Source organism: Pholcus phalangioides, unplaced genomic scaffold (genome assembly GCF_987345545.1).
Source record: "Pholcus phalangioides strain wild (caught in Gottingen) unplaced genomic scaffold, Ppha-v1.0 ptg000017l_1, whole genome shotgun sequence".
Lineage (NCBI taxonomy): Eukaryota > Metazoa > Arthropoda > Arachnida > Araneae > Pholcidae > Pholcus > Pholcus phalangioides.
In genome coordinates this window covers 25,124,018-25,137,359 of record NW_028301610.1, presented here as the reverse complement: position 1 = coordinate 25,137,359, position 13,342 = coordinate 25,124,018, and the positions used below count along the sequence as shown (strand labels likewise).

General features: G+C 34.6%; 1 protein-coding gene across 1 annotated transcript in view; it reads right to left on the bottom strand.

Annotated features, from left to right (window-relative positions):
• cin (Molybdenum cofactor synthesis protein cinnamon) overlaps positions 1-7,343 on the bottom strand; it is a 55,337-nt gene extending 47,994 nt beyond the window's left edge. Inside the window, exons 1-2 of the mRNA XM_089246812.1 lie at positions 7,191-7,343; positions 3,575-3,619 (exon numbers count right to left, since the gene is read on the bottom strand). Of these exons, the coding sequence (XP_089102938.1) occupies positions 3,575-3,617 (43 nt within the window). The 5' untranslated portion in view covers positions 3,618-3,619; positions 7,191-7,343. The remainder of the gene's footprint in view (positions 1-3,574; positions 3,620-7,190) is intronic.
• Between the last annotated feature and the right edge of the window lie 5,999 nt (positions 7,344-13,342).

Here is a 13,342-nt window from a genome sequence, read left to right as displayed (position 1 = left end):
CAACTCTGGTCTATCGCCATGAGAAATTTAGCCTACTACTTATTCAGTTGTACCAGAAGTAGTGTGTGTGTGGGTACCTAGCAGACTGAGTGCGTATCTAATGTCATGTTTTTTGAAGTTTTATGTGCTGCCATCTATGAATAAATAGTAATTATTTGATATTTGCACTGTTGTAGGCCTGTTGCTCTCTGTGGTGAGACTTTTTAACTGGGAGATTGGCTCGCATTCACTTTGAAGTCGGAAACCACAGAAAACCAACCTCAGCTGACCACCACTGTGGGTCCAGTGGGGGTCGACAGAATTGCACAGCAAATTAACATCAATTGTGTGTCAGACTTGTAGGGAACCTCAGTGCATTACTCTGCCACTGTGATGGTCAAGTGGTCATAGTGACAGACTTGCATCACGAGAACCCGGGTTTGAACCACACCATCGCCACAGTGGTGGTCGGCTGAAGTTGGTTTTCTGTGGTTCCCAACTTCAAGGCATGAATGTGAGCTGATCTCCCCTTTAAAAAGTCTTGCCACAGAGAGCAACAAGCCTACAAACATTACAAATATTAAATAACACTTAACTCTCTTCACTTCTGAAATATAGATGGTAGCACTGAAAAACAGACACAACACTAGATGCTCACTCACACTGTTAGGTACACACACACTTACACTTCCGGCACAACTCCCTAGGTAGTAAATTGTCCATGGCGATAGATCTGAGGTGTGCTCAGTTTGAAAGAAAGAAAGAAAAAAAAGTGCATTACTCTGCCCACAGGCTCAGGTTGCAGTTAAAATGGCCTTGTTCAGTAATTCCCAAGCAGAATATGAAAATTTATAATAGGCAAGAAGTATAAACATGCAGTCAAAATCGGTTATAATGACTTCAAAGATTCTGTAAAATGTTGTCGTTATAACCAAAATTGACGTTTTCAAGATCTATTTTGAAAGAAAAAAAATGTATAGTCAGATGCAATCAAATTCTGTTCATGAAATTATTTCATTATGAATTAAGGGGCCATATTTTATCGATAAAAATATAGGAAACTAGCTATAATACCCGGCGCTGCCCGGGATTTCTTCAATGAGGCTGTTTGGATCATGTGATATCTCCCTCTTTCTTTGAGGGACATGCAAACCGTGTTAACCAATATGGCGACTTCATGAAATAAACAAATCTAGATTTAAAGAAACATAGAAACGAATATATTTTTCTTCCTTTTTTTAAGGAGCGCTAGGTATTTCGATTCCCCCCCCCCCAAACTTATCCATCTGCCTGTTTCAGCTTTCAAAAATGCTTAATTGAAGCTGTGGAATTTCTTCGATGTACTTTACGGGCCCATAATTAATTTTAAAACATCCTAAACTATGAATATATGCAGTTCAATATTAAAAGACAATACAGAGACATTAATTTTCATGCTTGAGAAGATATAAATAAAAAGTTGAAATCAATGTTATTGCATGAATGTCCAACTCGAAAGTAGGTCCAGCTAATTACTTAATATTTAATCTCCCAGACTTCGTATACCTCTCAGCGAACTCGATATTTCAGAAATCTAGAATTCAATACAATTTTTTAAATTATTGATGTGACAGAAAACTCAGCATTTTTTCAGCATTTCTACAGTAAAATCGGCAATTTTAACACTGATTTCTATGAGGATCACCCCTTTCTTGACCCTGAAAGTGATGCTGATGATGATTATGATGTCTATTCAAAAAGCCTCGTTACTGGCAGGATTGAAAATGTAAAATGTATCAAACCATTATAAAAGCATAAATTATTATACATATGCATATACTAACAGAACTAAAGAAGTGACAAACCGTTGTAAAGGCATACACTCGTCTGAAACGCATTGCCACGGAACCACGGTAACCAAAGTAAACGTTCAGAAAGTGATTGTTGAGGTCGAAAAACTATTGTTGCCCAACAGTTTTTTGCCCATTTGGGGCATTTGCCCTACTCTGACGAAATTTTAAAGTAGCCTATCGTTTAAGTCGGGTCTCATTTGGTATATATGCAAAATTTGGCGACGATCAATCTAAAATTGTAGATTTGTATAGAGAACATACATACAGACACACAGACAGACAGAAAATCAATTTTATATATATATAGATTGAGATAATAAATAGAGGATATCACAAATTCTTGCCAAAACTTTAGCCAATTTTGGGTGAACTTGCCAATTAGTGCTTATAAAGTAACCATTGGCCAGAAATACAGTGCTATAGCAGATCTTCAGTGATTTAAAATTAGTAAAAAAAACGTACATGCAAGTGTGTGAGATGAACATTTATATTAATAGTCGTATTCATTATAATATGATTTATAAGTTATGCAAATTACCTTCATCCCCTAATTCTAGTGAATAACTTGAATTAAAATAAGTTTCACTAAAACATTTTGTACATAAAAAAAATCGGGAAGCACAAAATTATGCCAAAGTATAGGAATGTCCCATATGTTAGAAACATGTAATACAAATTTTATTTTCAGAGTTATGTATAATAGAACAGTAGAGAAACATTGCCTAAATGTGTTGAGCTTTAATTCTAAGAATTACTTAGATGAAAATGTCATAAAAATGAAAACAAAAATGACGAGAAATGTGGCATTATATCCAAGATAATCATGTTTTCATTGACTTTATCAGCAAGGTTCATTAACATTATTCTCTATGGAAATTAGTCCAGACCACCAATTATTGATGCTATAACCTAGGTCTTTATAACTGAGTTTGACTGTAAATGCACGTAGGCCTACATATAACTTGAAGAGTTGTTGGGACAGATGGACGCATGCATGCGCACACACAAATTTCATGTTTCACCCATTATGTTTTTTCAATTTGATCATTTGATCATTTTTGTTGCACCACGGTCATTTTCTGCGCACGAGGGCTAATTAGACCGGGACCTACAATTTATTGCCGATTCCGAACGGCAGGCTTGTTTTTTATACTCGTCGAGGGGTTGGTGCGCTAACCCCTCGATGGGGGACTCCCTGCGGTAGCAATTTTTGCTGCGGTCAAGTCGCCGTTTTTTGTTGTACCCCTGTGTCAGGAAAATTTTCTGACAAGGACGAACTGGGTATCGAACTCGCGACACCTCTAAACATCCTTTGGTACTTTAGGCGAGCATCTTATCGACCGGGCTACCGCGCCCTGTTTTTTCAATGGATTTGAATAAATTTCAAATGTTAAATGTCTCGTCTGTTGTCAGAGAGTTTGATTGTACTAGCCTACTTTAATTATATGAAGAACCTCAACATTATTGACATTGAGAGAGACAATGGGGGCCACTTTTTCATAAGAAAAGCTAAACTAAAAAAGTGTAAATATGAGAAGAAAACCAATCAAATATAAGAAGAAATGTCCATGAGAAGACACACACACACATTTTGGTTTGAATCATTGAATAATATTTTTTTTCTTTAGTAAAATTTTTTTCTATAAGATGATAACTTATTCTGATTTGATTTCCCCTATATTTCAGGTAGTAAATGATAATTACAATGAAAGAAGGCTATAGTAAGTTGTGTTATATGATGCAAATAATTAATAACTTCATACCAGTTAGAATTCCGACAGTCAAACCATGATGCATTCTACTCATTTCTGTACATAAAAAATAAGAATAATTAAATATTCAGATCGTCACTGTAGCAATTAATATTCACAATCCATCAATAAAATATAAGATAAATAATTTTTGATTAATTATAATTAACACTTTTTATTTGAATGATGTTCAGCTGTTTAGGTAAAAATGCTTTACAGCTTCTCAAAGGGCAACATTCGCCGTGATATTGCAATCTTCTTGCTTTTTTTACTACTCTCTCATCAGCAGACAAAGGGAAGAGGAGAAAGAAAAGATCTAACTGTAGCATAATTTCTTCCTTTATGCAGCTGAAAAAACAGGTTTTAAATTCCACTCAGATGAAGTTGGATTGAGATCGTCCCTCACTTGCGATGTGTCAAAACAAGCAGAATGTCTGTCTGAATACTCATTTTTGTGCATGAAAAATTATGAATAAATGAACCTCTCATTTACAAAAATGGCCATATGTTAACTTTTCACAGTTGATGCAAATTTTTTTTTCCATTAAAAACAAAATTCTGGGCATTTAAATAATTCTTCTCTGTTTGGCATAGTATATAACTTGAAAATCAATCCAACTGAGACATTTCCCTTACTCTCATTTGGGCATAGTGTTTGGATCAATGGGCACTTTATCCAAATCAGCTGGATAATCAAACTAAGATGATTTCTCTCATAATAAAACCATATCATATATATATAGCTCTCGTAACTAATTCAAAACTGGGACCTATCTAATAATTGTTTTTCCTGACCATCTGCAAAATTTGCATATGTGCAAAGGGCTCTCCAAATGTTAATTTTGAAGTCAGTTTAAAGATAAAAATTTAGACTCGCCTTTGCACATAAAATAGGGTCATATTCTTTCCATTTTATAATTTGAATTTGCTGATAGAGGTCCCAATTAACGACAAAAGCTCTTTGTTTATTGCAGAGCATGTGTGGTTGTGATTTTGCTAATTTGAATATTAGGCTATAGTCGTTTCCAAACAAGACTTAAAAAGTGTCATTTTGGCGGGATTTACCATTATAGCGAAGTTTCACCATATATGTAAGGTCGTAGGTAGACTATGGGGGGTCTGCCCCCAATGAAATGTTAGATAATACTGTTTTTTATGGCATAACATGGTTAAATGTATGGTTATATCTCCTTGTTCCCCATCTAAAATAAATTTGCTGGCTACAGCTCTGCATATTATTTGTCTGTTTTTGGGCATTGTAAATAAACTGAGCATGAGATTTTTTTGTGCCATTGGAAACTTAAATTTCGACACATCCCTTACAATCTTTTTTCTTATCTACTGTTGTACAACTTTTATTTGGCTGCCACTTTTTTTCGGAATGCCAACTGGCAGACTTAGAGAAGTTTCACTGTATATTATTTGATTGTAGATAAAGTAAAACCTCATTAAGTCATCATCCTAATAAGTCATCACTCTGGCTAAGTCGTCGTTTTTCTTCTGCCTCTTCCAGCTTTCATAAGCCCCATTCGGTACAGATGCAGTATAATTCTGACTGCCAAAGCAGTATAATCCAGATTGCTAAGGATGCCGTAAGTCACCAAGGCAGGCATAATGGTGCCAGGTTAATGTAATTTTTTTGGATTTTCCATTTCAGGTGGTGCTATTAATACAGGCTATTCAAATGATGTCTCCCTTTGCGTAATAGTATTTGAAATAGCATCATTTCGTTTTCTGTTGTCTAAACGTATCGTTGTCTTGTCTTACTAGGGTTATGTTTCAGTCGGTTGTATTTTTCTAATATATTTATTCTTCTTATTTTTTTGTAACTTCTGCCCTTCCATTTTCAGTGTTGTGAAGAAGTACCATTATTTTAGTTTACTATTATTTTAAAGCCTGGATCGGTTTATTTTTCAAAGAGATTCCGGGTTTTATTTTTTTAATGCAGAATATTTATTTTTACTACTAGAAGAACCATAGTTTATTTAAGAGGGAATTCTTAAAAGAGTCTGGATACCCAGAGAAACTTATGCTGTATCGATTTATTAATTCGAAGAGAGTCCCGGTTTTATTTTTTTCATACAGAGATTATTTATTTGTACTATTATTTGTAATATTATTGTTTTGTGTGGTTTTCACTTTTGTTATGTTTACTACGCTGGTTTATTTTTTATTTTTCGGCGTCTGTAGTCAGTGACGGACTCAGCGACTTTTCCTCGGGCTGTTGGAAGTGTTCGGGGCAGGAAAAAAAATTTGTCAATGGATCTAGATTATACTGCATCTGTTCCCCTGTTCACATGGGAAATAGAAAAAGTAGGTTTAAAACCCGCTTCAAGAATTTTCACCAATAATTATGTATCATTTCTTTCCTTACGAAGGATAAAAGTTGTTAAAAGCGGGTGCTAGAACTCCCAATGCTGCCGCAATATTTGCACATGTGAATGGGCTAAAGACAACAATGTTATTAAACCAGTGTTTAAGCTGGATAAAAAATTTGTTTTGCAAAAAAAAGGGGGGGGGGGGGAGAAGCTTAAGCAAAATGTTAATGCAATGATTGATGGTTGGATGTCTACTCGTTTCGTGCCTCCTGTATGCATTTTTGCGAAAGTGGCTACCTTCTTTTACATTCTATGATTTTTTTTTCACATTCTGCAAAAAATGTGACCGTAACTTAAACCCTGTATTGAATTATTGTTTACTCGTCGCTAATTTCAGTTAACTCGTCACTATGAAAAAGTTTGAGAGAGAGGAACAGATTATTTTTATGGCTCCCATTAAAAAGAGCTTGTTAAAAGCACTGCCATATTCTTAGGAGTCACCATACAAGCCTATGCACCAAAACAGAGCATTTTAAGCAACAAAAGTTAAGCTGGGGAAGTTCATTTGCTGACCAAGGTTTTTGAAACGTTAGGGGTTGTTCGAGTTAGACTTGATTTCTGCATAGGCCCCACTAAATTAGTGTTTCAAATTGAAACACAACATCTTTGTTGAAAAACCAGATATTCTTTCCAAAGTTGAGGTCTTCTAAAGTTTAATTTCCCCTGTCCCCCCCCCCCAAGTCAAAAGTGGATCCTGTGTTTGAGATTACCTGATCGTTGTATTATGAACTACTGATTAATTAAAACACTTGAATTAAAATTCATTTATATGTAAAATGACTGTGCAATAGTTCTGTTGTGAAGAAAAGCTAACTATTTTAACAGCTGCTCTGATTAGTCTAAATTAAAAATCACTGGTATAAGTCAAACTGTACCAGTATATTTTACCACAATAAGTTCAGTAATAAGAGATCCAAAAAGGTAAAAAATTTATATTATTTTTTCTTTTGCAATCTATACATTTTATTAATATTGTAATTTTGATGATTCATATTTTAATAAGATATATTATTTCAAATTTATAAGATTTTCACAATATTGCACATTAAAACTGACGGCACTTCGCTTACGTCGTCACTCCGCTTAAGCCGTCATAATTTTCCGATCACATGAGGTGACGACTTATCGAGGTTTTACTGTATTATGCACCGGCAAAAATCCAGGGTAATGTCTGAAAATTATGGAATTTCTTATAAGAAAATAAAATGGGATCAAAAGAAATTGTGTTGAAGGAGGATAAAAATATGCACCTGAAGAAAATTATTGCCTCAAAATCTCTTAAAAACGAAAGTCGGTGAAAACGTAAAATCAATGGCTTTTTAATAACACCGCGAAATTCTAGATCTGGCCACTTGTTTGACAACAACAAGCTTCAACTCCTCCTCCTCCTCGTTCTCTGCTTTGATGTTGCCAACACAGTTTTAATACCTCACTGAAAAATCTTCCAAAAGCTCTGTATAAATATTGTATTATTGTACTCAAAAATCTAAAATATGATGTAATATACAGGACACTGCTAGGCTTTTTGGATCCCGTTGACGCAGTGCATAGACATTAGGTGTTATATTATACGTATGGCTGGGCTGACCATAATTGCTAGAGAAAAATACGTGTAATTGGGCTTCGAAATACGGGACATTGCCAATAATTGCCAAAAATGATGCTAAAAGTACGCAAAGTCGCCAACTCATGCTAAAAGTCAGAAAAGTCGCCAATCAAAGAAAACGCAGCGCCCCTTCGAATTGCAGTGAATTAAAAAAACATAACAAATATACAAATACAACGCCACAACAGGCAAAATGCCCAACGAGGTGGCTCAGAAAAAGATGCCCATAACAAATATGGATGTCATATATTTCAAAAATACAGCAACCCAATTAAAAACACAATCAAAAAATTATAAACAATATATATACACATGATAAAATATTATACAATGCCCATAAAAAATACTTATGGTTGTCGAGATACCCAAAAAAATAGAAAAATCCGGGTCTGTCCTGGCAAATACGGGACTTATGGTCACCTTACATATCAAACAGTGTTTCTTTCATTGAGTTATATGTTTCCTTATAGCTCAGTGCCCCCTTTCAACACCTTCTAGAGCAAGTATTTTCATCTTCAAGGGGCAACACTTTCTCCTTTAGAAGGATTTCGATTTGACAATATTCTTTTAACAATATTAATTTTCTTAATTATATAAATATTTATTCGGTTTTTTTATGAGTTTGTGTTCCTTATGCAAGATGAAAGTGTAACAAAGTGGGCGTTCCTTGATTTTGATGTACAGGGTGATTCAGAAAGAATCATGTGATGCCAAACTGATTCTTCACTTGAAATAGACCATTTTTAATATTGTTGATAAAAAAAAAGTTTGTCGCAGCGTCAATTCGTCGTGCTACAAACTCGTCGCGGTACAAATTTGTCGCAGGCTCATTTCGTCGCGGTACAAATTCGTCGCAGACTCATTTCGTCGCTGTATTGTCAATTCGTCGCGACAAATTTGAATTGCTTTAAAATTCATATGTTTGTTGTGATCTTATAAATAGAGTAGTTGCTTTAGGCGTAAAAAATGGAATTTTTTTTTCTCATTTATTTGGAAATGTTCCCCCTTCCCATCTCTGTTTTAATTTTTAACAAATGAAGGAAAGTATTCATTGAAGTCATCGAGGGACATTGGAAGGTACACCAAGATAATAAATTGGGATCCAATAAATTTTTAAAATTTAATTTTTACCATATAAGCCGCATTTCTGTCGGGATTTCCATTTCTCGCAGTGAGGGACGTTGAAGAGCTCACCCAAATAAAATATTGAGATCAAATAAATTTATTAATTTTAATTTACACCGTATAAGCCACATTTCCCACTTTTTGTCGGGATTTCCATTTCTCGCAGTGAGGGGCGTTGGGAGCTGACCCAAATAATAAATTGGGATCAAATAAATTTCGAAAATTTAGTTTCCATCGTATAGGCCCCGCTTCCCGCTTTCTGCAGGGATTTCCTTTTCTTTCAGCGAGGAAGTTGGGGAATGCAATGTGCCCCCCCCCCCAGCACGATTTCCGTAATTCACTATTAAATGTATCCATGCAGAGAATATATCTTTAAGGAATTTTTTATCGACAATGTATCTAAGTTTTATGTGTAACAGCTGCGAAAAGTCTTATTTTCGAATTATTTTTTTTGCAATGCAATGTACATTTCAAATCATTTTGTATTATCACACCGAAATAATATTGAAACACTCCGACCATAGGTGCCAGAAACTGGTGGCTAATGAAATTTGAAGCCCCCATTCCAATAACTCATGAATAGACAATGCAATGAACCATTCAGCCTCCTGAGTACGGGTTTGAGTCCCTCATAAACGGAATGAATGACGATTTTCATCCCCCCCCCAGTACCAAAAGCTTAGACGCTAATGAAAACTATGTGAAAATATTCAAACAAGCCAGCCAAAGATATGCGACTGATTATAAACATAAGATTAATGGTTATATCATATCTATGCGACTGACCCATAGTCATCTTTCTTATTGGTGATTACATTGCCTTTGTCGGTGCTCGTCCTGTGGGTATTATGAAAACTTCATCGAATCGTCATTCATAACCACTGTACATTTCCACCCTTGATCTGCGCCCAATTCCCTTCGCTGTGAGAAATAAAAATCCCAACAACGGCGGGAAGTGCGGCTTATACGGTGAAAATTAAATAATAATTTAATTGAATTATTAATTAATTAAATATTTCCGGTTCTTATGGAGATACTGTAATGGTAAATGTTGGTGACTCTCGAAGGGGGGTGGGGAGAAACTCTCTAGCCCATGGGGCAGATAGAAATTTACCATTAAAGATAGGCTCACTGTAATTTGGGGAATATCATGCGAACCGAAATTTTTCCACGTGATATTGAAATTTTTTCACAGCAAAAATCAATTATTTAACATTTCAAATTTTTATAACTGAAATTTTCAAATATAATTAAACTTTTATATGCAGTTAAATTTTTAAATGTAATTGATATTGTAATTTTTATTTCGATGACCTTTCTGCGTTGACAAAAATTAATTATTTTCAGTTAACTGCGTGTACACTTTTGTTCATGTGTTTATTTCACGTGTCAGACAAAAACCTACATACAAGGTCGCGTGGAACATGTACAGTGAAGAATCGACGGTTCGACGAATTGATTCTGCGCTGTAATATATAAATTGACGTCAAGACGAATTGACACGGCGGCAAACTTGTACAGCTACGAAGTGGAGCTGCGACAAATTTGTACCGCGACGAATTGACACTGCGACAAACTTGTACCGCGACGAATTTACACTGCTACAAATTTGTACCGCGACGAATTGACACTGCGACAAATTTGTACCGCGACGAATTGGCACTGCGACGAATTTGTACCGCGACAAATTGAGGCGCGACGAATTGACACTGCGACAAATTTGTACCGCGACGAATTGGCACTGCGACGAATTTGTACCGCGACAAATTGAGGCGCGACGAGTTGAGCGCGACGAGTTGAGCGCGACAAGTTGAGTGCGACAAATTGACCGGCTACGCCACAGTACTTAGAAAATTTGTTGACAAAGAAATCCTATTTTCTATGACTTTTCAAAAGTCTTTGTCCCTCCGGTATAAGCCTTTTACCCGTGCGGGATGGTCTACAACCAGGCGCTGGCGAGACTCATCCCAGCTGTAGATGTTCTCCCTACTCTCTATCGTCGCTCCCGAGATCATATCCCACACCTTGTAGGATCTCCCGTAGATTAGATAGAGTTCTATATATGTGCAACAAAAGAAAACGATATGCCCTGTTGTCGCCATTTTAAGAACTTTCCCTCTCAATGTTCGAAAGATCACTACAAAAATATGTTCCGGTTGTAAGAAGCAACCGCTTATAAGGATCAAAACAGGATTCTATTCTGTTATATACAGAATAAATCTGAATCCCGACCCAGGACCGTCATTTCAACTTTTTCCGGGGGGGGGGGCAAAGCATATGTACTCAATGTATGTATGTATGTATGTATATATTTGTATATATATATACCATTTTTAGTGTATTTTCAAAAGCCGGGGGGGGGGGGCCCTAAATGACGGGCCTGTCCCGACTCTTTAATTGTCAGTTTTGTTCTAAAAAACTATGTGCGTTGCCGCAATGATATCCGGAGGGCCAACCTTACCAGACGCGGGGCCCGATGCAAAAACTATATATAGAAAGGCCAAAAGCGTCTCAACAATTTCTGGACACCAAAAATATTTAGTACTCCCTCCCCACTTCCACGATTTTATATATTTTGTTGGGGAGGGGAATCGGCGCCCATTCTTGTAGAATGAAGGAGAATGCTGAGATATATCCATACAAAAAAGTTTAAATAAACAATTAAATGTGAATTAACACAAAATTTGATGAAAATTCAGTACCGAAAGTAATTTTTAACTAGAAGAAAGATGTAATTCCAGCACCAATAAAAATTTAGGATTGATGAAAGAAATAATTCAAAAATTGATGGAAATTCAGAATTGATGAAAGAAATAATTCAAAAATTGATGAAAGAAATAATTCAAAAATTGATGAAAGAAATAATTCAAAAATTGATGAAAGAAATAATTCAAAAATTGATGAAAGAAATAATTCAAAAATTGATGAAAGAAATAATTCAAAAATTGATGAAAGAAATAATTCAAAAATTGATGAAAGAAATAATTCAAAAATTGATGAAAGAAATAATTCAAAAATTGATGAAAGAAATAATTCAAAAATTGATGAAAGAAATAATTCAAAAATTGATGAAAGAAATAATTCAAAAATTGATGAAAGAAATAATTCAAAAATTGATGAAAGAAATAATTCAAAAATTGATGAAATAGATAACTCCAGAAATAATGAAAATTCAGAATTTTTAGAATAAATAATTCCAAAATTGATGGAAATTCAGAATTGGTGGAAGAAATAATTCCAGAATTGATGGAAATTAAGAATTGATGAAAGAAATAATCCCAGAATTGAAGGAAATTAAGAATCTATGAAAGAAATAACCTCAGAAATAATGAAAATTCAGAATTTATGGAAGAAATAATTCCAGAATTGATGGACATTAAGAATCGATGAAAGAAATAATTCCAGAATTGAAGGAAATTAAGAATTGATGGAAGAAATAATCCCAGAAATAATGAAAATTCAGAATTGATGAAAGAAGTAATTCTAGAATTGATGAAAATTCAGAACCAACGGAAAAAATTCTTTCATAATTTGTGAAAAATCAGAATTAATGCAAGAAATAATTACAGAACTAGTGAAAGCCTCCAATAATGGGAGCGGGGGGGTCTGCAGTGACCTATCAGAGTACGCAAAAAAAAGGATGTAATAAAAAAAAAATAATATGACCGTAGTACATGGTTTTTTTACTGAAACGATTGGTAACATTTAACGGATAAAAAAAAGTGTGAAAGCGCCATCTATAGTTGTAATTTGAATATTGTTTATCTCTGAATATCTTATTCTGTAATTATTATAAAAAAAATTTTTATGATCAACGTGTAGACAAATCACATATATATATTTTGTAAATAAAAAAAGCATTTTTCGAGATTTTTTTTATATTTTAAATAAGTTAATATTTGAGTGAAATAGTATTTAATATATAATAAACTCATTCTGCAATCAGTATCTTTTTGCGTGTTTTCATTATTTTTAAACAAATGGATGCTTTGTTGCTGTCTATGTGATGTTGACTTTTACAATATTCTCCCTTTCAGTTTAGGCGTATTAATATAAAAAATTTCCCGTATGCTATATGAACTTGCTCGTGTCTATTGAAATACCGCTAAAAAAATAGAATTTTATTCTTCCTAAGGCCGGTATTACACTATAAAAGTTTGATGAAATCCATTTTATAAAACTTGAAAGATCTAACCAATAAAGTTATTGGTTACATTCTAGAAAATGCAACAGTTGACCTTATTGGCTGCATTTTTCAAGTTTTATAATAGGACTTTTGTCAAACTTTTATAGTGTAATACCGGCCTTAAACGTACGTGATTTAAAAAATTAAATTGATAGCATATGTGTTGAAATGATTGAAATTTTTGCTTTGTAAATTAAGTTTGGAATCTCCCACCTTCAGCGAAAGAAATCAAGTGCTTTCATGCACAGAAAATATTATTATGATTAATAAAATCGATGTTTTTAATTGGGAACATTGACCATTAAAAGTAAGAAGAAATCATTTATGCACTGGATCTCGCCAGTAGTGTATTTACAGGGAGGGGTTAAGCGGGCTATAGCAACATCACCTATAGCACGTAACCGGTCAATTTGTCGCGCTCAACTCGTCGTGCCTCAATTTGTCGCGGTACAAGGCTGCCACCGTGTCAATTCGTCGTGACGTCA